This window comes from Heptranchias perlo, chromosome 27, assembly GCF_035084215.1.
Source record: "Heptranchias perlo isolate sHepPer1 chromosome 27, sHepPer1.hap1, whole genome shotgun sequence".
In the NCBI taxonomy this organism is placed as follows: domain Eukaryota; kingdom Metazoa; phylum Chordata; class Chondrichthyes; order Hexanchiformes; family Hexanchidae; genus Heptranchias; species Heptranchias perlo.
Window position 1 is genome coordinate 30,116,154 of NC_090351.1, and position 27,557 is coordinate 30,143,710.

The 27,557-nt window shown below is 45.2% G+C and overlaps 1 protein-coding gene across 2 annotated transcripts in view; it reads right to left on the bottom strand.

Annotated features, from left to right (window-relative positions):
• LOC137344519 (acidic mammalian chitinase-like) overlaps positions 1 to 27,557 on the bottom strand; it is a 179,126-nt gene that overhangs the window by 419 nt on the left and 151,150 nt on the right. For both annotated transcript variants that reach the window (XM_068007554.1, XM_068007553.1), the window contains 10 exons: positions 16,352 to 16,381; positions 16,064 to 16,265; positions 15,238 to 15,294; positions 14,829 to 14,994; positions 13,869 to 13,993; positions 7,160 to 7,283; positions 4,946 to 5,128; positions 3,354 to 3,470; positions 2,593 to 2,731; positions 625 to 835 (listed from right to left, as the gene is read on the bottom strand). In XM_068007554.1, the coding sequence (XP_067863655.1) occupies positions 625 to 835; positions 2,593 to 2,731; positions 3,354 to 3,470; positions 4,946 to 5,128; positions 7,160 to 7,283; positions 13,869 to 13,993; positions 14,829 to 14,994; positions 15,238 to 15,294; positions 16,064 to 16,265; positions 16,352 to 16,381 (1,354 nt within the window). The remainder of the gene's footprint in view (positions 1 to 624; positions 836 to 2,592; positions 2,732 to 3,353; positions 3,471 to 4,945; positions 5,129 to 7,159; positions 7,284 to 13,868; positions 13,994 to 14,828; positions 14,995 to 15,237; positions 15,295 to 16,063; positions 16,266 to 16,351; positions 16,382 to 27,557) is intronic.

The window sequence follows — 27,557 nt, forward strand, 5'->3', positions numbered from 1 at the left end:
TTGGCTCGGTTTGGCACTCTTGCCTCTTGAGTCAGAAAGTTGTGAGTTTAAGTCCCATTTCAGAGACTTGAACACAAAATCTATGCTGCTACTCCAGTGTATTACTGAGGGAATACTGCACTGTCGGAGGTGCCGTCTTTTGGATGAGACTCTAAACCTCTCAGGTGGACGTAAAAGATCCCATGGCACTATTTTGAAAAAGAGCTGGGGTGTTTTCCCTGGTGTCCTGGCCAATATTTATCTCTCAACCAAAATCACTAAAAAGAGACAGATTATCTGGTTATTATCACATTGCCGTTTATGGGACCTCGCTCTGGGCTAATTGGCTGCTACATTTCCTACGGTGAGTACAATTCAAAAATACTTTGTTGGCTGTAAAGTGCTTTGGGACATCCTGAGGCCATGAAAGCCAGGATATAAATTGCAAGTTCTTTCTTTCTTTCTTTCTTTCTATTGTATCATGCAACTACCAGGATGGGAGAAAGCAAACCAGATGGACCTTTATCCGTCCAGCAATTCCTATGTTCTTGTGATAGTTGACAGCATCTGAATGTATTAGTGAACCTACTCTGACCTTCATTTGTCCAGCCAGCACTATTATTTATATCAGTAGAGTGTATGTACCTCCTTTTACCGTAAGACCAGTTGCAGCAAATGCAGGAAGGATCAAAGACTAATCCAGAGGGACATAGTTTCAAGTAGGTCACTCCATTAACGCACTGATAGAATACATTCTTATATTTTGCGTCACCGTAGAAACCATTACATTTGCCAGAGCAAAATTTGGGGTTACCAGGAGGAGCAGCAGTAGTGGGAAGAGGAGGAGTCGCACATTCTAGAAGGAAACAAGTTTCATTAATTCACAGTTTGTTTAAAAATTGATTTCATATTAAAGAGACGTTGAGGGCGAATTTCGATTCCACCCGAAACATGTATGAGGTCAACAGTTGTGGCCGTGCCACCCAGCCAAAACTGGCATTGTTGGACTGCTGCCGGCCAGAAGCGGGCACCGAATGGGTATCCAGCCCATAGCTCGCCAACTGTGTGAGGGCGGGAAATCAGCCGGCGACCATGCTGAGCCGGCCAGCATGTCGGGCATGAGGAGGATGGGGGCTAATCCCGAAGGAGGTTGAGTGCGGGCCAGGAGTCGCCTGCATTATTTTTGTGGGACCAGGACGAGCTCCTCCGAGCCCCACAAAAATTCTCACAAATAAAATTTTGGGCCTTTCCTTGAGCGGCCACCAGTAGTCATTGAAGGGCCGCTGGTCAGGCCGCTCAATGCCCTTGGTACGCTCCACTCATTTGCACCTGAAAATTGTAAATGGTGTCCTATAGCAGGTGTGGAGGATATTTAAGCAGCATCCCATCGCAAACAGGCAGGCGTGCTGCTCACCTATTTGCAGACACACTTCAAAATTGCACCAAGTTAGTTCAGTGAGCACCATTGTGGACAAGCTGTGATGTTAAGATGCTGTGTCTGGACTGTACCTGTTGCAATACAAACTTTGGAATGTGGTTTTATTGTAGTTCTATTTTCACTCAGCATCAACTGATAAAGTATTTATGGCAGATCATTCTAAAAGCTTAGTGTGTTGCCAAAGCTCTTTTTAATCACAGGATAACGCCCCTTTAAATGTCCATAGACTTGAACATGGGGTTAAGTACAATGGACTGTAACGTTCACCAGTGTGAAATAATAGGAAAGGTTTATTTTGCCCTTATTATTACAAAGGTTGGAAAGTGCAACATAGGCACATTATATTACATCACAGACACATTACATGGGATATCTATCCAGAGTTTGTGGTGCTCCCAGACTGCTTTCTCTTTGTTTAACAGCTGCAATATTTATCAAGAGAAAAATTCACTGATTTCTATTATATTTGTGATTAAAGCATGAAAATACAGCTTTGCAAAGTATAATCTTTACTTTAATGTGGATTAATATCTCAGCATGTCTGTACTTTTATAATTGATTTTCCAGAGTCATCACATCAATGTGTTTTTACATTCCAGAAAGACAAGTATTAATCAAGTGGGTATAAAACACAGAAATTCCTTAATGTTTGTCACACTATAGCACCCTTATAGATATAAGCCATACTGCAGCTCCTGTTATCAAGTTTATTATTAGTATTACATACTCATTGGAAAATCCAACCCTAATTTATGATCTTCTCTGTTAAAGGGATTTGAGGGTTGAAATCACGCTCTGTGACATTAATAACCAATGCAGTAATGCATTCGTATGAGATTCCTAGCCCCGCCATTTTAACAATGGGGAATGAAATTTCATACAAATATGTTAACAGATTTATTACTAAAATAATATCGTGTGATTCAACACCATGTATGGCTCTGTATTGTTGTGTCACTTTTGGTTTAGGACATTAATGCTAGCAATTCACATTAATATTCTTCTAGTTAGGTAACCAGAAGCAATGCAAACTGAAAGGTTTTATTTTGAACCTATTTGTGTAATTTAATGGCTCTCTGTACTGACTTTCTATTAAGCGACAACAAGTCGTTGGTTCCAGCCATCGAATCATGACAAGGAATGACCAGTTATTGAGAGTCATGACAAGGAATTACCTGGATTAATTCCAAGCAGAGTGTGCAGTTTGCTGATGAGAGGATAACGTCCTTGGTGGCAGAAAGTACCACTGAAATCATCCAGAGAGAGGGTCCACACCATAGCTCCTCCCATATTGTTTTGCTTCAGCCACTTGATCTGGAACACAATATGGAAAATTTATTATGTAAATTATTGTTAGTCTGCAGGCTTCTCTTCAAATGTGATTGCAAAATCTATAACATCCCAAATCATTAAGATAAAAACACTCTTATTGTTATGTATTATGTCCGAGGAACACTCGTAATAGCGTGCTTTTTATGGGAGTCTAGGGGGTATGAGGAAAATATCCCTATCTAGAAACAGCTATGTTTAAATTATCAATAATATTACTGCATTAGAATCTTGGGAGGTGAGACAGTTCTCCAGAACCTGGCTCTGTTTCTGTCACAGGTTGCAATTTGGGCACAAAGAGGTGAGTTGACCAAAATCTAAACAAACTTCGCAATATTGTTGTGTGAGGGATAAATCAGAAATAAAATGAGCAGCAATTGTAAATAGAGTCATGCCTAATGGCGCCTAGCAAATTAAAAATAAAATGGTTGATTATCCAAATGCACCTATTGGAAATGTAAGTGTGCTGCCCATGATTTTGTATCCATTAAAATTAATGATCAAAAAATCGTGGCCACTTTTGATTTCCTGAGATGTGGAGACTCCTCGTTGGTTGTGTGCATTCGGAAAGTCAGTGCTAAAGTATATCGCAATACGTAGAGCAGACCTTTTCTTCATAGCTTTGTGGATTATCATATCCAACCCACACATTTCCCTTATATGCGTATGGAACCATTTGTGGAAAATTCCATTTTTCAATAGCACCTTTTAAGTAGAGGCAGATCTGTAGGAAGAATGAGACATTAGGATGTGACACTTTGCAGTTGAAAATTGTCACTGGTTTGCAGTGGTTTAAGTGCAGTAAAGATCTATTTAAATTAATAAGTTCCTGTTAGTTCTACTCAGCTCTTCCAGACCTTTTCTTCTGAAATGCACAAGATACTTTACTTACAATCTATTGGGGATAATTTTGACTTTGGTTGATAGTGTAAAATGGGGGATATCGATTCAGCCGCCCGTTATACATCTCTCCCAATTTTCACCCAAAGTCAAAATTACTCCCACTGAATTTTAATCCAAATTACAAAACCCCAAGCAATGCCTCCTAAGGTGTTCACACGTGACACCAATTTCTACTGAAAGGTATTCCATCATTCCCCACATGGCAAGTTCCCTGTCTCAACCCTGTTATTATGAGGTAGTGCTCAGCTGAGGCCAGTAGCCTCTGATAGAGAGGGTATCAAAACAATTGGGACAAGAATGATATTAGCAGTGGCCTCGGGCCCAGGTCCTTGCCCATTAGAAGGGGAGATCGGAGGGAACAAAGAAGGGGAGATCGGGGGGGGACAAAGAAGGGGAGATTGGGGGGGGACAAAGAAGGGGAGATCGGGGGGGACAAAGAAGGGGAGATCGGGGGGGACAAAGAAGGGGAAATCGGGGGGACAAAGAAGGGGAGATCGGGGGGGACAAAGAAGGGTAGATCGGGGGGGTCAAGGAAGGGGAGATCGGGGGGGACAATGAAGGGGAGATCAAGGGGGGCGAAGAAGGGGAGATCGGGCCGTCATCGGGGGGGTGAAGAAGGGGAGGTCGGAGAGGGAGACATCGGACATCGGAGCAGGGTGAATAGGTAAGTTGATTTTGTGTTTTAACTTCGCGCAATGGTTTTTATGTAATTTATTTTGTTTCTTTTTGCCTGATCCGGCCCTTCACGCCTCATTTCAATGAGGTCCACTTGGCTCTTTAACTATTATCCTGCTGGTTTTAATTGCCAGCGGGACTTCCAGATTCAGGATGCCCGCGCGCACACAGGTGCATCCGTGGGGAACTCAGACGTCGGCGGGTTGGAGCCGAGCTCCGAAACCGAACGGGATTTCCCGATTTTTGAGGCCCCCACCCCCAACGCACCCCCAATTTCCCGGGAAAATCGAGCCCCTGGAGTGAACATCCCAGTAGAACTGTAGAGGCAAAAACTCTGGAAGTATTTAAGAAACAACTGGATGCTGCAATGGGAAGACTGACGGACGCTGGTCGAAGGATAATCTAATATGGGGCAAATGGTTTTCCTCATCCGTTATTACTTTGTGATAAACAGGCAAAGAAATGACAAAGTCCCCATTCAGTCTAAATTGTTTGCCCTCCTCCCATCCACCTTAAGGAAATTGATGTAATTAATGTCAATTAAGATTATGTTTCCTCGCGGCAAAATATGAGATTTTCAAGGAGCTTGGATATTTGGTATATTTGCATCAATATAAATACCTCAAAGTAGGCCAGAAACCCAGTTTGTTGTGTGTAATGCCCAGCTGGTCCAGCACCATTTGCTGGAGCACCGACAGCAGTACTGGATGTGCTCAGTCTGTAGGAGCGACCGTAGGCAGGGAATCCGAGGTTCAGTTTCTCTGCAGGAACTCCACTATCCTTCCAGTGTGTCATGGTGTAGGCCTGTGTAGAGATTGGTAACATTAACACTAAGTTCCAGGAAGACTGTGCATTTAATAATTGTAAACAATTTTACAACACCAAGTTATAGTCCAACAAATTTATTTTAAATTCCACAAGCTTTCGGAGGCTTCCTCCTTCCTCAGGTGAATGGTGTGGAAATGAAATTTTCGAATCCTTCGCATTTGAAAATCACAGAACAATGCCTGGTGATTACTGCCCGTTGCCAAGGCAATCACAGTGAGCAGACAGAAAGGTGTCACCTAAAAGGCCACCGAATATACAAACCCCCCCAAAAAAAAGAGAGAGAGAGAGAAGAAAGACAGTCAATGACCCGTTATATTAAAAACAGATAACATTTGTTCGCTGGTGGGGTTACGTGTAGTGTGACATGAACCCAAGATCCCGGTTGAGGCCGTCCTCATGGGTGCGGAACTTGGCTATCAATTTCTGCTCGACGATTTTGCGTTGTCGTGTGTCTCGAAGGCCGCCTTGGAGTATGCTTACCCGAAGGTCGGTGGCTGAATGTCCATGACTGCTGAAGTGTTCCCCGACAGGGAGAGAACCCTCCTGTTTGGCGATTGTTGCGCGGTGTCCGTTCATCCGTTGTCGCAGTGTCTGCATGGTCTCGCCAATGTACCATGCTCTGGGGCATCCTTTCCTGCAACGTATGAGGTAGACAACATTGGCCGAGTCACAGGAGTATGAACCGTGCACCTGGTGGGTGGTGTCCTCTCGTGTGATGGTGGTATCTGTGTCGATGATCTGGCATGTCTTGCAGAGGTTACCGTGGCAGGGTTGTGTGGTGTCGTGGACGCTGTTCTCCTGAAAGCTGGGTAATTTGCTGCAAACGATGGTTTGTTTGAGGTTGGGTGGCTGTTTAAAGGCGAGTAGTGGAGGTGTGGGGATGGCCATAGCGAGGTGTTCGTCATCATTGATGACATGTTGAAGGCTGCGGAGAACATGGCATAGTTTCTCCGCTCCGGGGAAGTACTGGACGACGAAGGGTACTCTGTTGGTTGCGTCCCGTGTTAGTCTTCTGAGGAGGTCTACGCGATTTTTCGCTGTGGCCCGTCGGAACTGTCGATCGATGAGTCGAGCATCATATCCCGTTCTTACTAGGGCGTCTTTCAGCGTCTGTAGGTGTCCATCGCGTTCCTCCTCGTCTGAGCAGACCCTGTGTATTCGCAGGGCCTGTCCATAAGGGATGGCCTCTTTGACGTGGTTAGGGTGGAAGCTGGAAAAGTGGAGCATCGTGAGGTTGTCCGTGGGCTTGCGGTAGAGTGAGGTGCTGAGGTGCCCGTCTTTGATGGAGATTCGTGTGTCCAAGAAAGACACATCATGCATTTAATAAAAGATAGTTACCTGGTTGTAAAACTGAATTATAGAATCATAGAATCATAGAAGTTACAACATGGAAACAGGCCCTTCGGCCCAACATGTCCATGTCGCCCAGTTTATACCACTAAGCTAGTCCCAATTGCCTGCACTTGGCCCATATCCCTCGATACCCATCTTACCCATGTAACTGTCCAAATGCTTTTTAAAAGACAAAATTGTACCCGCCTCTACTACTGCCTCTGGCAGCTCGTTCCAGACACTCACCACCCTTTGAGTGAAAAAATTGCCCCTCTGGACCCTTTTGTATCTCTCCCCTCTCACCTTAAATCTATGCCCCCTCGTTATAGACTCCCCTACCTTTGGGAAAAGATTTTGACTATCGACCTTATCTATGCCCCTCATTATTTTATAGACTTCTATAAGATCTCCCCTTAACCTCCTACTCTCCAGGGAAAAAAGTCCCAGTCTGTCTAACCTCTCCCTGTAAGTCAAACCATCAAGTCCCGGTAGCATCCTAGTAAATCTTTTCTGCACTCTTTCTAGTTTAATAATATCCTTTCTACAATAGGGTGACCAGAACTGTACACAGTACTCCAAGTGTGGCCTCACCAATGCCCTGTACAACTTCAACAAGACATCCCAACTCCTGCATTCAATGAATTATGTAACATTCGTGAATTCGTGAATACGTACCAGATTATAGAACTTGTTATTGCCTTGGGCTGAAGGGAGAGCATAAAGAGGACTATTTTCTCCAGTGAAGGAATTCCATGCACCATAGAAATCGTATGTCATCACATTGAAAAAGTCTAGAGTTCTGCAAGAGAGAAGATCTGTGAGTTACACTGATATCTTACGCAGTAAAATATATATTTATTCTTAACCTTATTCTCAGTCTTCCCTTCCTCCTATAATCTAAAACCCACCTTTGGTTTCAGCTCCAGTACTACTCAGTTTGCCTGGTATGATCCCTTACTCTTTTCAACCATGATACTGTCCTGTACCATTGGCCTTGGCCCAGGCCCATCATCTAGGTTACTCAGCAATAAAATAATGGGATATTTTGACCATGATATTTCTAATAATATAAATTATGAATGATCACGGTGCTTTGTGACACAATTGCAGGGCTTGCATAGGAAAGAAAACAGAAGGTTAATTGTCTTAAGTTCTCCAGTATTGTTTTATGAACATATTGAGAATATATTCAAATCTTAATCTAAGATTTGAACCCAGTGGCACTCCAGTCTTCATTTCCTTCAGTATCAGGAGGGTGGGAGGTGGGGGGGATGGCAGTGGCAGTATTGGTTAAAGAAACAATTACGGCTGTGAGGAGGGATGATATGTTAGAAGGATCATCAAATGAGGCCATATGGGTTGCGCTAAAGAACAAAAAAGGGGCAGTCACACTTCTGGGTTTGTACAATAGGCCCCCAAACAGTCAGAGGGAGATGGAAGAGCAAATATGTAGGCAAATTTCCGAGAAGTGCAAAAACAATAGGGCATTAATAGTAAGGGATTTCAACTACCCTAACATTAACTGGGATAGAAATCAGTGCAAAAGGTATTGAGGGCGCAGAATTCTTAAATTGCATCCAGGAGAACCTTTTTAGCCGGTACGTAGCAAGCCCAACAAGAGGGGGAGTAGTTCTGGATTTAGTTTTAGGGAATGAAGTTGGGCAAGTGGAAGGAATATAAATGGGAGAACATTTTGGTGGTAGTGATCATAATTCAGTTAGATTTAGCATAGTTGTGGAAAAGGACAAAGATAGAACAGGTGGAAAAACTCTAAATTGGGGAAAGGCCAATTTTACTAAGCTGAGAAGTTATTTAGCAAAAGTGGACTGGAAACAGCTACTTGAAGGTAAATCAGTGTCAGAGCAGTGGGAGGCATTCAAGGGAGAGATTCCAGGGGTTTAGAGTAAACATGTTCCCACAAAGAAAAAGATGGGACGGCCATGTTTAGAGCCCCCTGGATGACAAGGAGCATACAGGGTAAGATAAGGCAAAAAAGGAAAGCTTATGTCAGACACCAAGGGCTCGATTTTGGGATCGTGTTTCCGGCGGGTTTCCAGCGGGGGGGCCCCGAAAATCCCGATATCCGGTCACGTGACCGGATCGCGACGAAATCCCGGCCACTTCCGGGTACCGAGCTGACGTGCGGGGCTGCGCGCGCAAGCCCCGCTGGTGGGAATCCCGCAGGCAATTAAAGCCAGCGGGGTTCCACTTGAGAGTACTTACCTTGCTCGTTGTGGTCAGTTAATGAGCTGAAGCAGCTGTCAAAAGAGGAAGTGTGGGATTTTCGGGTCAAGGCAGTGAGTTTCCCACACTGGGGGAAACAGTCCCTCCTCAACCAGGCGTGTTGCAGCCAGCAGCCTGTGGCAGGTGCCAAGGTGCACTCCACGGGGGAGAGCCCTCACCCACGCAGGAGGCCACCGCGTCACATAGGGCAACCCCTGCCCCCCAACACCCCCCGCCAAGCCAGAGGACAGACCGACACGATACCGCAGCCCCAGTCCGAGGAACCACCCACCTACCCTGCACAACCCCTCAGACCAACACCTGCCAGATGGGTGGTGTGTGGACACCCTTGGAGGACGAAGAGCATGACCAGCCCCAGCAGCCTCGCAGTCCACGCCGTCCGCCGCAGAGACGTGGATCCCCCCAACACGGTGTTGTTGCACGCCCACCTGCACAGCAGGAGGGAGGGCTACCGCAGAGAGAGACGCATCGCAGAGGGCACTACCCTCGCCACAGGGTCCACAGACCGAGGCGCAGCTCCCCGGACCTCTCCGAGCAGCAGTGCACAGGGAGGCGCAGATTCGCTCGACATGTAGTCGTGGAGATCTGCAGCCTCTTTCATGCCGAGCTGCTCCTGGCTGGCCCCAGCACCAACTGCTTACCTGTCGCTGTCAAAGTCACCACTGCCCTCCACACCTTCTCCTCCGCATCCTTCCAGGGTGCAGCCGGCTACACCGCCGATGTCTCTCAGTCGTCTGCGCGGACGAGCCCTGCAAATACACCTGCACCTACTCTGCAGTAACACGATGGGTGGCATCAGTGGTGGGTCCTCATAGTGATACCCAGGAGCGGCCATTATTGGACACAACGGACAGGATTCGCGGTGACATGGCAGTGGTGGTGTCAATATAATGTGTGCTGTTTGTTGCTCTGAAATTCAATATAGGTAACACCCATGACAAACCCTCAGACACCCTTGTGCACCCCCTTCATGCTCACGACACGTTTGCCTTACGCTGCCTACTGCACATATGTGATGCATGCCCTGTGGCTGCAGCACAGGTGGTGGCAGGTTGAGTGAGGCTGGCCGTGAGGGAGATGCACGGGAGGGTGAGTATGGGATGGAGCAATGAGATTGTATGAGGATTGGGTTGCGTGTTAGTGGCAGGATGAGTACTGGCGAGGTGAGTAGGTGGAGGTAAGATGAGGATGGGGTTTGAGTGGGTATGAAGGGTGATGTGACAGAATAGTGTTGACGGTGCCGAAGGAGATGTGGGGTGGGGGCAGTGTTGTGGCAGACGGAGTGTAGGGGAAAGACTTCATGTTCTCACTGCGGCTGACCTACTGCGGTCATTGCAGCGCCTCCTGCACTGTATGCAGGTGGGCCATATGTTCGTGGCGCAGGTGACCCCCTCTGCCACCTCGAGCCAGGCCTTCTTGGTGGCAGAGGCAGGCCGCTTCCTCCCGCCCGCCGGGGGGAAGATCTGTGTCCTCCCCCTCCTCCTCACCCCATCTGATGATACCTGGGGTGAGGCATCATTAAACTGGGAGCAGCCTTCCCCCTGGGCTGTTCCATGCTGCAATTTGTTCCATTGGTTGCAGCATCTGTCAGTGGAGGACTGCCCCTTTAACTAGAGAGCCTCCAGCTGACAGATCGTACTGCGCATGCGCAGCCCGACCGACGCGCAGGCCAGTGCCGTGGACCCCGGAGGAGCAGGTAATTGATTCCTATTAGTGGGTTGCCTGCTACGATCGCGTGGGCAACCCACTAATTTCACCGTCCGCGTTTTCGACGCTCCCGGAGGACCACCCGCTGGGAACCCGCAGGCCTGCTAAATTCGAGCCCCAAGAGTTCAATACTACAGAAAGCCTAGAGGAGTATAGAAAGTGCAGGGGTGAAATTAAAAAGGAAATTAGAAAAGCAAAGAGAGGGCATGAAAAAATACTGACAAGTAAAATTAAGGAAAACCCAAAAATGTTTTATAAATACATAAAGAGCAAGAGGATAACTAAGGAAAGAGTAGGGCCTATTAGAGACCAAAAAGGTAGCCTATGTATGGAGGTGGAAGATTTGGGTATGGTTCTTAATGAATACTTTGCATCTATCTTCATAAAAGAGGGGGATGATGCAGAGATTGTAGTTAAGGAGGAGTGTGAAATATTGGATGGGATAAACATGGTGAGAGAGGAAGTATTAAGGGGCGTAGCATCTGTGAAAGTAGATAAATCACCAGGCCCAGATGAAATATATCCCAGGCTGTTAAGAGAAGCAAGGGAGGAAATAACAGAAACTCTGACCATCATTTTCCGATCCTCCCTGGTGCCAGAGGATTGGAGGACTGCTAACGTTGTACCTTTGTTTAAAAAGGGAGAAAAGGATAGACCTAATAATTATAGGCCAGTCAGTGTAACCACGTTGTTGGGCAAATTATTGAATCAATTCTGAGAGACAGTATAAACCATCATTTAGAAAGGCACAGATTAATCAAAGAGAGTCAACATGGATTTGTTAAGGGAAGGTCGTGTCTGACTAACTTGATTGAATTTTTTGAGGAGGTAACAAGGAGGGTCGATGAGGGTAATGCGTTTGATGTACTGTACATGGATTTTAGCAAAGCTTTTGACGAGGTCCCACATGGTCGACTGGTCAAGAAAGTAAAAGCCCATGGGATCCAAGGGAAAGTGGCTAGTTGGATCCAAAACTGGCTCAGTGGCAGGATACAAAGGGAATGGTTGTCGGGTGTTTATGCGACTGGAAGGCTGTTTCCAGTGGGGTTCCGCAAGACTCAGTACTAGGTCCCTTGCATTTGTGGTGTACATTAATGATTTGGACTTGAATGTGGGGGGGGCTTGATCAAGATGTTTACAGATGATACAAAAACTGGCCGTGTGGTTGATAGTGAGGAGGAAAGCTGTAGACTGCAGGAAGATATCAATGGATTGGTCAGGTGGGCAGAAAAATGGCAAATGGAATTCAATCCAGAAAAGTGTGAGGTAATGCATTTGGGGAGGGCAAACAAGGCAAGGGAGGATACATACATAATAATAAATGGGAGGATACTGAGAGGTGTAGAGGAACAATGGGACCTTGGAGTGCATGTCCACAGATCCCTGAAGGTAGCAGGGCAGGTAGATAAGGTGGTTGAAAAGGCATACGGGATACTTTCCTTTATTAGCGGGGGCATAGAATGTAAGAGCAGGGAGGATATGCTAGAACTGTATAAAACATTGGTAAGGCCACAGCTTGAGTACTGTGTACAGTTCTGGTCAACAAATTACAAGAAAGATGTGATTGCACTAGAGAGGGTACAGAGGAGATTTACAAGGATGTTTCCAGGGCTGGAGAATTTTAGTTATGAGAAAAGATTGGATAGGCTGGGGTTGTTTTCTTTGGAATAAAGGAGGCTAAAGGGAGATTTAATTGAGGTATGTAAAATTATGAATGGAACAGATAGAGTGGATAGGAAGGACCTATTTCCCATAGCAGAGGGGTCAGTGACCATGGGGCATAGATTCAAAGTATTTGGTAGAAAGATTAGAGGGGAGCTGAGGAGAAATTTTTTCACCCAGAGGGTGGTGGGGGTCTGGAACTCACTGCCTGAAAGGGTGGGAGAGGCAGAAACCCTTAACTCATTTAAAAAGTACTTGGATGTACACTTGAAGTGCCGTAACCTACAGGGCTACAGGCCAAGTGCTGGAAAGTGGGATTAAACTGGATGGCTCTTTTTTGGCCAGCACAGACACGATGAGCCAAATGACCGCCTTCTGTGCTGTAAATTTCTATGATTCTATGATCAAAGGGATGACGTTTTATGACAGATGAAGAATGGAAAAAGTCCCAGACAAATTAACTGTTTTATGAAATGTCATCAGACAGATACATCTATACTTAACTGAGGATTTAGTGCTACCTCCCAACTGCCCGCAGTAACGTCAGCGGTAGATCATCGGAAATGATGTAAATGGACATTGACGCTGTTTCTCTGGGTTTTTCACCAATCTTCTGCTAAATTTAGGGCAGAAGATCAGGGAACTGGGGCAGAAATTCTGCCCCATTATCTTCAGGAAAACTTGGACGAATGATATAGGTGGGCCGAAATGTGGCAGATCGATTTTAATTTGAATAAATGTAGGGCAATACATCTTTGAATCGGTAACAGAAAACATTTGTATAATATGAAAAGGTCTCTGCTGGTAAGGATCAAAAAGGAAAAAAAATTGAGTGTAATCATTCATCATACCCTCAAAATATCTAGTCAATGTGAACAATAAAGCAAATCCATTCCTTGGATGCATCTGGAGGGCATTGTACTATAAGTAAGAACAAGTAATTTGGATATTCCACGGCTCAATAGTGGGGTCAGTTCTGGAGTATGGCATGTAGGTTGGTCGTCCTATCTCAAATGTGATATAGATGTGATAAGAATGAAGAAATGAAGAAACTTATTTTCATTGGAGAAAAGATTGAGAGGCGACATTATTCAGGTTTTTATAATAATGAAATGTTTACATAAGATTGAAGTAAATAAATTATTTAACTTAGACAGTGCTAGAGGACACAAGTCCAAAATTCACAAGCCTCGAGCAAGGTTAGAAATTTGGGGAAAATAATCCCTCAGAACGTAGTGAATATGTGTAACTGGCTCTATTGAAGATAGTTGATTTTGAAACCTTTAAAAGGGTTGATATCTGTTGAGAAGAGGGTCAAAGCTTATAGAGATATTAACAGCACTGCTTGAGTTTTGGTCCCGTTAGGGAAGATGAGGAAAAGAACTTAGTGACCCTTAGTATGGAGCATTAGCAATGTTGTAGGAAGGAAATCCATAATAAGTAAATCATACATGAACCCTGCAATGAGCAGGATTGGTGGGCCAAATACCCTTTTCTCAAGTCAGACTTTAAGTTATGATTTCAACAAGTAACTTAAAATTCATTCCAGTGATTTCCAACGTGAATTAAAGGCTTCAGTTAACTAAGAGCTTTATAGCTTATCTGACCAGCCAGAATATTTATCATTAAAGAATGAAACATGGGCTTTCCTAATAACTCATTGGGTGAATGCAGTGCCTGTGTGGCCAGCAATTTCCTGGCATGTGCTGAGTTAGCTGATCTCTGCTTGTCAATTGTACAATTGACCTATAAGGTTGATACCAACACTCACCGTGCCAGCTGAGGAATCTCGTAGGCAGTTTCGATTGTGGGTTTTTCAGCAGCCACCGCAGCTGAGAGTAACAGTCTAGGTTGCCCGGTACTTTTTCCTTCTGCTTCAAAGGCTGCTTTCAGTTCCTAAAAGCCAAAAATATTGTAGTTTCCCTTTTTAACTGATTAATACAATATGGAGGCATCAAAAGATGACCAATGGTCAACCAATTAGGCTCCTTGTTTCGAAAATATATCCATGGCCATACATAGCACAGTAACATATCTAATACAAGGATACAACCAGAGTGTTAGCCAGTCTTAAACGGAGGCCAGATTGACAGCGGCTACGGCAAAACAAACATTTTCATCACTATTGACTAGAAAATTCAGCTTGAGTTCCTGCTCCTGATCAATATGCAGTGACCCGTGCTGGTAAGTGTGCATGTGTGGACATCAGATGAGGACAGGATGCAATTAATCAAAGATGTTCCACCAAGATTGTATATCTGGGCAACTTGCACTGTCTGGGCTGATGCATGAAGAATAGCCATTTGGGTGAGGCACTGGACGAGAAGTGTACCCCAGGGTGCGTCAGTGCCTTCAGGAGAGGAGGGAGGAAATTTTTCACCCCCCAAAAAAAACTTGTTGAAAAAAGGTAAGACAAAAAGGAACCCTTTTAAAAATGATTTTAATGAAGTAATATTGAAAGCCACAAAAAAGTGTTGTGTCACATTAACATTATGATTGGTTTCAAATATTTTTCAAGGCTTAAAAAGACCACAAAAATGTGATCTCCACATTTGCATCGCACATTAATACAAGGACATATCACTGACACTAACACAGTAATGTGTTTCATTTACTTATTCATATGGTGTAACGTTTTTTGACAAATGACAAATAAATAATTCTGTGGGTAGTGTTGGATTTTGACAGGTCTTACATGTATAACTAACTAGTAAGATGCACTCGGTCCTACCTGTGTTAAGATTGTAAAGAGGTGCTTGTCTTGTGGGGGGCTTCCTCTTAACGCAGGATACTCCCAGTCTATATCCAAACCATCAAACCCATAACCGCGCAGAAAGTTAAACACAGACTTTATGAATGTTTGGCGATTTTCAGCAGTGGAAACCATAATGCTGAACCTAGAGAAGAAAGTTAAAGGAAAATCACCATTAATAACAATGTGAAACAACTGTAAAATTGATTTTTCTTGCTTCTCTTCGAGTCTCCTACATATGTTTTTAGGAGTTTGGTGACTCTTGCCAACATATGTTAAGAAGCAAAACAATTTTTGATAGTCTACCATTCTAATTTTATTTCATGAAGAATTTGAAAAAGAAAATGCTTCCCATCCAACATCAAACCAACAAATGTTTCCATCTTACTTTCTAGATCCAAAGTTCCAGCCTCCAACAGAGAGAAGTGTTTTAAGGTTTCCATTCCTGTTGCAAATTAAACAAATAGTTGCATTAAAAAAATAGTGAATGTAATAAAAGACATTCAATAATATTAGAATCATCTCCAAAATTACCCCAAAATATCACAGTCCTGGGAGGTGAAATTAGACATGGGCGGGAGTCAAAACAGGTGGTCGCATTTGCCAACCATCATAGGACACACCTGATATTCAGTTTTAATGAGGTCAATGGGACTGAATATTGGACGAAAAGTATAATGGTCGATGGGTGCAATACTGTCTGTTTTGCGACATCGCCAATGGTCAATTTCACCCCTCTTATCTCTTTAGTCCTCTCTCTATGAAATTAAAGTTCAGTACCTCAGACCAGTGGTATAGTGCACTGGTGTATTAACACAATGTATGACAAGGTGATAGGGCCCTGGTTTGTGCTTTTTGTGCAAGTTTGTAATTTTCTCTACAACAGTTTCCTGTTCTTCACTGAGTCATTAAGTGAAGGTGGGACACTGCCTTGCAGAGTGCAGAGGTCAGTGAATAAATCACCCTGCACCAAACTTATGTAACTCTTAGTGGCTACACAACACTGGCCAAGCTCTGGGACCAGGTCGTTTGTTGGTCCTCACAGAATGGAAGTGATAAGAGGAACTTAAAAACAATGAAAAAAGTAATATATGGGGAATATAAGTGCAATACAATGCATCTTATGTAGGAGGCTATATAATGTGCAGTTGAATAAAACAAGACTTCGAATTTGGGAGTTAGTTGTAAATGTATTAGTTGTAGATGTACAGTACCTGTTTTTAAGAGCATTCAATGATTTGTAGAGAGTCACATCATTCCATTCAGTAGTGATGATTTTATTGTTGTTCATACCAGCAAAAGCATAGATCAGGTGAGTGCACAGGCAAGGGTCCACATCATCTGGCATGTAACGTGATGCTCCTGGTCTATACTGAGCCCTGTTTGTAAAGTAACAAACCAGTCTGTAGGCAGAGCCTGTGAGCAGGCAGAAATGGAAATCAGGACAGTGCTTCTATTCATTACATTAAATTAAGAAAAGCTTGAAATACTCAAAGTCTCACCCAATTGTAGGCACGCCAATAAGACCACCGCTGTAATCAAGAATATAGGATAAGTGTTAGAATTATGATCAAATGATGTATGAATATTTCCGGTAGTATTTTTGCACAAGTTTTAATGTTAAATTTTGAGCTCCAGTACCTCAGCCCAATGGCACAATGCACTGATTACCCCATGGAACACTACAAAGGCTTAATGTGTTTGTCTGAAATATTTCTGCCCACTACTTTAGCAGAAGTATGACACACTTTTATGTTTGTGCCTTCATACAAGCATGATAAACATTCCGACACTTTTATCCGATGGAGACCCATTGATTTTTTAAGTCTTTTTATAAGACAATGTTATCAGGGCTGCGATTAGGTCAAAATTATAAGGACTGCATTTTACTTAAATATTATCACCTCATGTTTAGTTTTTCAATGGCTGTTAAGGTTTGACATGACAGGAAGAAATAGCGTAAGAATATAAATATAAGGCGTTGTAAAACACCAGTGGGCTAACCTCTTTGGGTATATCTTCTATAATTTGCTCTTCTAAACATACTTAGGGCCCGATATTAGGAGGGAGGTGGGATGGCAGCTGGGGGTCGACTGGGTGCATGGGTAACGCGCCCAGTGAAATCGGGGTGCTCCGCACGCGATCGCAGCCTAATTGACTGTACCTACACGTGCTTCCGGGTTTCCCGTTCCAGATCTGCGCAGGGGGCGCACTGCGCACCCGCATTATAGGCTGTCAGCAGGAAGAGCCCTATTTAAAGGGGCAGTCCTCCAATGCTCCTCCTGCAGCAAAGTACCAAAATAATAGAATGGAGCAGGCCAGAGGCAAGGCTGCTCCAAGGTTTTCTGACTCCTCACTCCAGGTGCTGCTCGATGGGGTGAGGAGTAGGAGGAAAATGTTTCTCCCATCTGATGGGAGGAGGTGGCCTCCCTCTGCTACCAAGAAGGCCTGGCTTGACGTGGCAGAGGAGGTCAGCAGCAGCAGCAATGTTGGCCAAACCTGGGTCCAGTGCAGGAAGCGCTTTAATGACCTAACCAGGTCAGCCAAAGTGAGTATACTTACACATTCTCCCACACTCCGTCTTCCACATCACCTCCAGCACCACACAACTCCTTCTGCACTGCCACCACAATGCTCTCACATCACTCTTCACATCTACTCAACCATCATCCTCACCTTGCCTGCACTTACTCACCGCCCCAGTTCCCATTCGAACACTACCACGCAACCCAATCCTCATACAATCTCATGACTATGTCTCAAACGCACCCTCCCATGCATCTCCCTCATGGTCACCCCCACCCACACCAATGCATGCAGTGGGTCACCATGCAACCATCACTCAATCACGCCTCTGTGCTTTGCCTTGATAGGAGAAGAGATGCCAGAATGCCCGGGAGAGGGCAAGAACCGGAGGGGGCCCGCCACACCAGGTGGTCCTAATGGACGCGGAGCAGCAGGCAATGGAAATAAGCCGCACGCTGGAGTGCCTGTCTGTGGCGGACACCGAGACTGGGAGTGCACGAACGGCTAGTGACAGAAATCTAACACTCAGCACTCATGATAGCGAATGATCTTAACATCACTTGGCATCTGCAGCACCACAAAATCTGTCCACATGCTTAATATTGCTTTCTGGTCTCTTGCAGGGCCATCTGCGACCGCCGTGATTGCGGAAGGCGTTTCCTCAGAGGACCTGCTGGCCCCTGAGGGGGCAGCGTCACATCTGAGCCAGCCATCCACCAGTGCAGATACACACACCTCGGTGGATCCCCGTCCTCAGTTAGTTGGGCTTGCACATGGTGAGTCACCACGCATGAGAGCACGAGCAGACCCTGGTGGCAGGGCAACCATGGAGAGTCCGCGTCGATGGGCGCACTCTTCCCCAGGCTCTGCTGAGCTGGACCCGGATGCTGAACCCTGGGGGCCAGCTATGAAAAGGAGAGTCATCGAGGGTCAGCAGCACATTGCCAAGGTACTGGAACAGTTGCCATGTGCACGCTCTACAATCGCGCAGAGGATGGAGGAGTCCAATTCCTTCATGAGTGGAATACTGTCACAGGGACGTGAAGGCATCTCTGAGATAGTGTCGCGGGTAGGTGCGGGAATGTCTGCGATGGAGGAAAGGCTAGCCTCCATCGAGCTTCAAGCACGGCCCAACAATGAGTCCATTCAGGCCCTGACAACGGCCGTTCAGATTCAGAGTGAGCAACATTCTGCCGCCTTAAACAGGCTGACAGATACGTTACAACTGGCCTTCCAAGTCCTCCAAACTGTCGTCCAGCAGGGTGGAAGGAGTGATGTGGGCCTGGCCCAGGAGAGGGATGATGGTGAAAGGGGACTTGGAAGTGGGGACGCCACTCAAAGCGCTTCCACGACTCACCTGGTACCTGCAATGCTGCCTCCTCTCCAGGTGGCCGAGTCTGCCCCTGCACAGGTGCAGGTGGAGCAGTCTTTGGAGGGGCCCTCACGGGCACTGAAACCCAGAGGGCGTCCGCACAAAGCATCTCATCGGTCAGGGCATGGACAAGAGCAAGCTGCCACTACCTCTGTTGAAGCCACAGGGGTAGCACCACGTAGGGGTTCCCGTAAACGTAAGGCTAAGGTTTTGTGAGCACAAAGGGGATGCACAAGGGTGTATGACAGAATGTCATGTTTCATTTAAGTTTTGTTTGTTTTGCCAAGCACATTAAAATTTGTTATCTTTTGTGCAGATGACTGAGAGACATTGGTGATGTCCCCGGTGGCACCCTAGAAGGATCCGGAGGAGAAGTTGTTGAGGGCAGTGGTGACTTTGACAGCGACAGGTAAGAAGATGTTGCTCAGGCCAGCCAAGAGCAGCTCGGCATCAAGGAGGCTGCAGATGTCCACGGCTACATGTCAACTGACTCTGAGCCTCCGTGTGCACTGCTCCTCAGTGAGGTCCAGGAAGCTGACCCTCGGTCTGTAGACCCTGTGGCGAGGGTAGTGCCTTCTGTGACGCATCTCTCTCTGCGGTTGCCCTCCCTCCTGCTGTGCAGGTGGATGTGTCACAGCACTGTGTTGTGGAGCTCCACGTGTCAGAGGTGGACGGCGTGGCCGGCAAGGCTGGTGATGCTGTTCGTCCTCTGATAAGGTCATGGCTGCAGCTATGGCGGCCCCCATCTGCAAGATATACGTGTGAGGGGGTCCGCAAGGTCGGTAAATGTGTCTGCACACCGGGGTTGAGGTTCCAAATTTGTGAATTTTTGTGTTAGGAGGAGGATGGTGCAGGCCAAACTCTGTCCAAAGTGACAGAGTGGCCTCCTGCAATGAGGGTCTCCCCCCCGCAACCTGTCAAATGGACCTTTGCAGCTCTCACAGGCTGGAACCTGCAACATGTCTGTTTCAACTGGGAGTGTTTCCCCCAGTACAGGAAACATGCTCAGTTGATATGAAAATCCCACCCCTCCTAAAATATCCTCCCAATCAGGTCTGCAAATGACCTGAACTATCTAATTAATTGGTTTAAGTGGGATCCCGCCAGCTTTAATTGTCGGTGGGAGTCCCGCATGCGGGGGCTGCGTGCTCATCTAAGCGCGTCATTGGGGAACCCGGAAGTGGGCAGGTTGGAGCCGGGCTCCGGACCCGCTCTGGGAATCCTGAATTTTAGCAGCACCCCCTGCCATGAACGCACCCGCTCGGACATCCGAAAATCGACCCCTTAATTTCTGGGATCATAGATTTGCCTATTGCCTATTTTGGCTTGGCAAAATAGTTTCTATTTCAGAAAATTTGCAGTTACATTTAAAATGGAAAATAAATTGTGAAACTGAAAGTTCTATTTCTTGGTAAATTCCTCAGCAGGTGACTAACATTCAGCAGTGAATGGATTCACCAAACAGAAATGATTTATATCAGCGCCAATGTGCTGTAGAATCATGAAGGGAGAGCAGCAGACAACTTGCGAAAAAAGCACAAATTAAGGTGGCAAGCAACCATGTTGGGTTTATGGCCATGTGCCAAGAGGTAACCATGTAACTTGTGAGGAAAGCACAGGATAGGATGCCAAGTGAGTATCAGGTAATATGTCTGTAATGGGCAAATAATGTGCTAAGTAAACATGGATATGATTAGTTAGTTATGCTATAATCTGTGTGCCAACGAACACCAAACAAAGATGGGTAAAAGGTTACCACGATTAAGCTGGTTAAGAGTTCAGGGGTGAGGAGTAGGAGAACTTCAAGGTAAGATATTGTATTGGAGTGAGTCCTGATGTAAAAGTGCAGCATCAAAATGGTATCACTTAGTGCCAATACCAGCTTTCAGCTAGGTTAATGTTGCCAGGCAAATGTCAAATAGGTGCTACATGAGTCCTGGGGTAGGACACTGATGCCCAGCCTGCTGAACCCTGAGACAGGTAACAGTGTGTCGGGTAAGCACTAGCTGGGCTCGACAAGCCTGAGACAAGCTAACACATAAACCAGGAGAATCTGATTTTAAAAAAGGGGAACAGAAACCGAAGAAGGCATAATCCAGGAAATCTAGAAGTAACAGAATCAAGCATAATTTAGACAACAGCTGACAAAGGCCTTGGAGTGAACAGCAGTAACAAAATAATAAATTGCTGTGCTAAAGTTGTTTTTAGTGGTATAACCTGGTGGCTTCAGATAGGTACATCACCTTGGCTCAGTGGTAGCATGCTCGCCTGTGAGTATGAAGATTATAGGTTCAAACCTCACTCTGGAACCTGAGCTCATAATCTAGGCTGACATTTCAGTGCAGCACTGAAGGAGTGCTGCATTGTGAGATGTTAAACCATGGACCTATCTGTCTGTTCAGGTGAATATAAAAGATCCCATGGCACTACTTGAAGAAGTGCAGTGTCCTGGCCACATCCATCCTTCTATTGCAACCATAAAAAACCCCACATTATCTGGTCATTTATTGTTTGTGGGGTCCTCATGTAAATTACCAACAATAGTGACTACACTTCAAAAGCAATGTATTGTCTATGAAGTGCTTTTTTTTTGTTCGTTCATGGGATGTGGACGTCGCTGGCGAGGCCAGCATTTATTGCCCATCCCTAATTGCCCTTGAGAAGGTGGTGGTGAGCCGCCTTCTTGAACCGCTGCAGTCCGTGTGGTGAAGGTTCTCCCACAGTGCTGTTAGAAAGGGAGTTCCAGGATTTTGACCCAGCGATGATGAAGGAACGGCGATATATTTCCAAGTCGGGATGGTGTGTGACTTGGAGGGGAACGTGCAGGTGGTGTTGTTCCCATGTGCCTGCTGCTCTTGTCCTTCTAGGTGGTAGAGATCGTGGGTTTGGGAGGTGCTGTCAAAGAAGCCTTGGCGAGTTGCTGCAGTGCATCCTGTGGATGGAACACACTGCAGCCACTGTGCGCCAGAGGTGAAGGGAGTGAATGTTTAGGGTGGTGTCAATCAAGCGGGCTGCTTTGTCCTGGATGGTGTCAAGCTTCTTGAGTGTTGTTGGAGCTGCACTCATCCAAGCAAGTGGAGAGTATTCCATCACACTCCTGACTTGTGCCTTGTAGATGGTGGAAAGGCTTTGGGGAGTCAGGAGGTGAGTCACTCGCCGCAGAAAACCCAGCCTCTGACATGCTCTTGTAGCCACAGTATGTATGTGGCTAGACCAGTTAAGTTTCTGGTCAATGGTGACCCCCAGGATGTTGATGGTGGGGGATTCGGCGATGGTAATGCCGTTGAATGTCAAGGGGAGGTGGTTAGACTCTCTCTTGTTTGAGATGGTCATTGCCTGGCACCTATCTGACACGAATGTTACTTGCCACTTATGAGCCCAAGCCTGGATGTTGTCCAGGTCTTGCTGCATGCGGGCTCGGACTGCTTCATTATTTGAGGGGTTGCGAATGGAACTGAACACTGTGCAATCATCAGCGAACATCCCCATCTCTGACCTTATGATGGAGGGAAGGTCATTGATGAAGCAGCTGAAGATGGTTGGGCCTAGGACACTGCCCTGAGGAACTCCTGCAGCAATGCCCTCGGGTTGAGATGATTGGCCTCCAACAACCACTACCATCTTCCTTTGTGCTAGGTATGACTCCAGCCACTGGAGAGTTTTTCCCGATTCCCATTGACTTCAATTTTACGAAAACTCCTTGGTGCCACACTCGGTCAAATGCTGCCTTGATGTCAAGGGCAGTCACTCTCACCTCACCTCTGGAATTCAGCTCTTTTGTCCATGTTTGGACCAAGGCTGTAATGAGGTCTGGAGCCGAGTGGTCCTGGCGGAATCCAAACTGAGCATCGGTGAGCACGTTATTGGTGAATAAGTGCCGCTTGATAGCATTGTCGAAGACACCTTCCATCACTTTGCTGATGATTGAGAGTAGACTTTTGGGGCAGTAATTGGCCGGATTGGATTTGTCCTGCTTTTTGTGGACAGGACATACCTGGGCAATTTTCCACATTGTTGGTAGATGCCAGTGTTGTAGCTGTACTGGAACAGCTTGGCTAGAGGCACAGCTAGTTCTGGAGCACAAGTCTTCAGCACGACAGCTGGGATGTTGTCCTGAGGACATAAACGGCACTATATAAATGCCGGTTCTTGTTTTGTAACACTGGCACAGCCTGCTGAGGTATTAGACTAGTATCTCAGATTCAGACTCTGGTCTCTGCTGAGTTAGTTGATCTCACCAAGGATGGCTGTAGAGGTGGTAAATTGGTCTGAGTGCTTCTGCGTTAGCGAGGGGAAAGATAAATCAGGGTTCCCGCTCCTGATGTCATGTGTGTGGATGTCAGGTGAGAATAGAATTAGGCCCAAGTATGATACCCACCATGGATTCCCAATACTCACACATGAAGAATGGGTGAAATACCAGAGGCTATTGGCACACCAGAAATAAAATATGTGATCAGTGAAAGTGACCATGAAGCTGTCGGATTGTTGTAAAAACCCAACTGGATCACTAATGTCCTTTAGGTAAGGAAACTTGCCGTCCTTACCTGGTCTGGCCTATATGTGACTTCAGTCCCACACCAATGTGAAGTGGCCTAGCAAGCCACTCAGTTGTACCAGGGACGGGCAATAAATGCCCAGCTTGTTTTCGATGCCCACATCCCAAGAATGAATTTTTTTAAAAGTACTTCAGGACAGGTCAGTGCCATTGGGTGAGTGGGGAGGAAAGGGGGAAGCAAGGAACAGCTATAGTTATTTTGAAAAAATATTTTTAGCAACTACCTTGTAGTGCAAACACTGCTCACACTGTGACTGCTCACACTGGTACCTCTTTTCTGTTTACATTGGAGAAGTAAGTATGCTTAGTGTCCATGTTGTGATTAGCACCTAATTCCTTTTCTAGGTTGAACCAAGTTGTTGCCCTTCAGTCTGAGGTGATTAGTAACAGTTGTTTGCGACCCCTCCCCCGCACTCTACCTGTTTTTGTTCTGAGAGAGATGGCATTCTGGGAACGTAGGAGCAGAGTGTTTCAGTGATGGTAAAAAAGTTATTTTTCTCCTCGTGTTGAGGATGAACAGGCCGATTACAGATAGTGGGCCAAGAGTGCATTGGTCATCAGGGCAATACAATTTCAACCAGGTAATCTTAGCAAAAAAATAAGGAGCATTTCAAGAGAGGGATGGGGAAGATGTGAGAGAAGCACAAAGCTGGCTGGCAAGGGAGTATTGGATACATGTTAGGTTGTTGATAGATAATGAGTGAAAAATTGATGAGGAATCGTGTGAAACAAGCACCTGATCTGAGTAAGGCTAACAGCAGGTTGCTGAGATAGTCCCAGGTAATGTGAGAAAAGTACATGGCAAGATGCTAGCTAACTTTCAGATAATTGATGGTTTCAATATACAACATTTTGAAGTATATTATAATGGAAATATTCATGACTCTACTATATATATATTATAGTATCATATTAGGTACAGCACAGGAGGTGGCTATTTGGCCCATCGTGCCTGTGCTGGCTCATTGAAAGATCAATCAGTCCCATTCCCCTGCTCTTCCCCCATAGTCATGAAAATGTTTTCCCTTCAAGTAATTTATCTAATTTGCTTTTGAAAGTTACTATTGAGTCTGCTTCCATCACCCTTTCAGGCAGTGCATCCCAGATCATCAAAACTCGCTGCGTAAAAAAAATGTTTCCTCATGTCGCCTCTGGCTCTTTTGCCAATCACCTTAAATTGGTGTCCTTTGGTTATCGACCCCCCTGCCACTGGAAACAGTTTCTCCTTATTTACTCTATCAAAGCAGTTCATGGTTTTGAACACCTCCATCAAATCTCTCATACAAATCTTGCTTTTAGCACATATCCATCATACGCCAGGTGTTACAATTTGTTACAAATGCAAAACAAACTTAAAAAGAGGAAGAAAGTCAGTTATTGACCCTGAGGCTAAAATTTACAAGTTTTTTGCTCTGTTCCCTGATAGTGATTTACAAGTACCTTTAATTATCTGAGTTTTCCTATATAAAGCAGTAGCCTTAAGGCTACAAGCTAGGTTAGCAGCTATACACTCGCACTGTGTTCCAGACCCATGAGCAATGCCATGTGTCCATCACTCTATATAAAAGTTTTAAGAGCACCTGTGACACTCCAGATATCACACTTCAAAGTGTCAAAAATGTGAAAAGGAAGGCAACTTCTTCTGCTTTTAGGTTAAGTAGAGACCATTTAGTTTTGATAAAGGAAGCTTGCTGATTGATCTTGATCAGGAATTTATAAGCACCTGGTAATCTGCAAACTCCCTTTACCAACAACAATTAACTTGTAATTGATCTGAGGTTGTTTACAGCAAAATGTCTTTGTGAGATAAGTGGTATAATGCTCCTGCCATTACAAAACATATTATCAGATTAATATTAATAGTACCGCAGTTTAAAAAAATATATCCAATTGTGTTAAAACCATTTTGTGCAGGAAATCTTTGGAACCTTTTCAATAGAACACCCTTAATGAGTCAGGGCTTAATTAATTGCCTCCCTGTACTCTTTCAGGGATGCACCATTATCCTGTGACTGGCCCATCCAGTGGTGATGGGTATCAATGGCTCCAATTATTTCAAGATTGTTTCATTGTTTCAGGGAGTCTGTAAGGATTAAGATCGAATGTCAGTAGATGCTAGCTCAATCAATAATTTTAAATCTGAGATCGATAGATTTTTGCTAGCCAAGGGTATTAAGGGATATGGAGCCAATCAGGGGAAATGGAATTAGGGTGCATATCAGGAATAATCTAAATGAATGGCAGAACAGGCTCGAGGGGCTGAATGGCCTACTCCTGTTCCTATGTCCTTTTCTGATTAGCTGTAGGAAGTACAATATCTGTCATTATGTGAAATATATTGGTAAGAAAAGGAAAGGTTCATGACAATGCAGCAGTATCCTTGCTTCCTCTGTTTTGTAACTGGACCGAGACGATGTCCATTTGTCCTTCTGTGGTTACAATTTAGTTTGGAGACAGGCCTGAGAGAATGTCTGGGTAAAAGACTAGAAATGTTTTTAAGTGTTCATTGAGGGATAGATATTGGCCAGGACACTGGGGAGAACTCCCCTCCTGTTCTTTGAAATAGCGCCATGGGGTCTTTTACATTCACGTGACAAACTGAGGCCCAGCCTGCCCTAACGTCTCATCTAAAAGACGGCATCTCCGACAGTCCAACACTCCCTCAGTACTGCATTGAAGTGTCAGCCTAGATTTTGTGCTCAAGTCTCTGCAATGGAAATTGAACACGAAAACTTCTGACTCAGAGGCGTGAGTGCTACCAACTGATCCACAGCTGACATCATGTAATTAAGAGCAAGGACATGGTTTTATGACTATACCAAAGAAGGTACTGCTTTTTACAGAGTTACAATACTGCATCACACCAACTTCCAAAATAACACATAATTAATAGATATTAGAAACTAAGAAATGCAGGATCAATAAAATCACTTTAGATGGCGCAATAACACAGCACTACAGAAGGATGGTATTGCTGATCTAACAATTCCAGCCCATTGCAAACAGAAAGTCCTGACCAGGGATCTGGAAACTTTCAACAGGGGGCCCTATAAGCTCAAACAAGAAGAGCATTGCAATCGGTTGCCATGTCTAGTTGGATTGATGCTCGTATGCTGGTATGGCCCCTGCAATTAGTTGTTGATGTTTTTATATCTGTCTAAGGGATGGAATTTTTTTTGAAATATAGTTTTTGTGTGTTCCTCAGTTTTGGATTGGATGGTCTGATTTTTTTGAGTGCACTGTCCAGAAATTTCCAAAATGGAAACCGGATGCCAAAAGTCTGGATTTAAAATGCATTGTTTTGTGGATTTGAATACAATGCTGAAGTGGATCTTACAAGCTTCTGTATTTTGAATCTATCTCTGAAAAGTTCTTAAATACATTTTTACTCATTATTGGAATGTGGGCGTTGCTGGCAAGGCCGGCATTTGTTGCCTATCCCTAGTTGTCCTGAGAAGGTGGTGGTGGGCTTTCTTCTTGATCTGCTGCAGTCCATGTGGTGAAGGTGTTCAAACAGTGCTGTTAGGTAAGGAGCTTGAAGCTTTTCTCCCAGCGATGATGAAGGAATGGCGATACATGTCCAAGTCAGGATGGTGTGTGACTTTGAAGGGAACTTGGAGGTGATGGCCTTTTCATGCACCTGCTTCCCTTGTCCTTCTAAGCGGTAGCGGCTGTGGGTTTGGAAGATGCTGCCAAAGAGGCCTTCGTGAGTTGCTGCAGCACATCCTGTAGATAGTATACTGCAGCCATGGTATGCCAATGGTGGATGTTTAGGCTAATGGATGAGGTGGCAATCAAGTGGACAGCTTTGTCCTGGATGGTGTTGAGCTTCTTGAGTGCTGTTGCAGCTGCCCCCATCCAGACAAGTGGAGAATATTCCATCACACTTCTGACTTATGCCTAGTAGGTGGTGGAGAGGCTTTGGGGAATCAGGAGGTGAGCCACTTACCAATGAGCAATCATCAACAAACAGCCCAATTTCTGAACTTATGATGGAGGAAAGGTCACTGATAAAGCAACTAAAGATAGTTGGGCCGAGGATGCCTGCAGTCCCTGAGGAACTCTTGCTGCAGTGTCCTGGGGTTGAGAATAGTTGGCCTCCAACAATCCCAACCATCTTCCTTTGTGCTAGGTGTGACTTCAGCCACTGGAGAGTTTCTCCCCAATCCCCACTGACCTTAGTTTTACTAGGGCTCCTTGGTGCCACACTCAGTCAAATGTTGCCTTGATGTCAAGGGCGGCCATCTTAAAT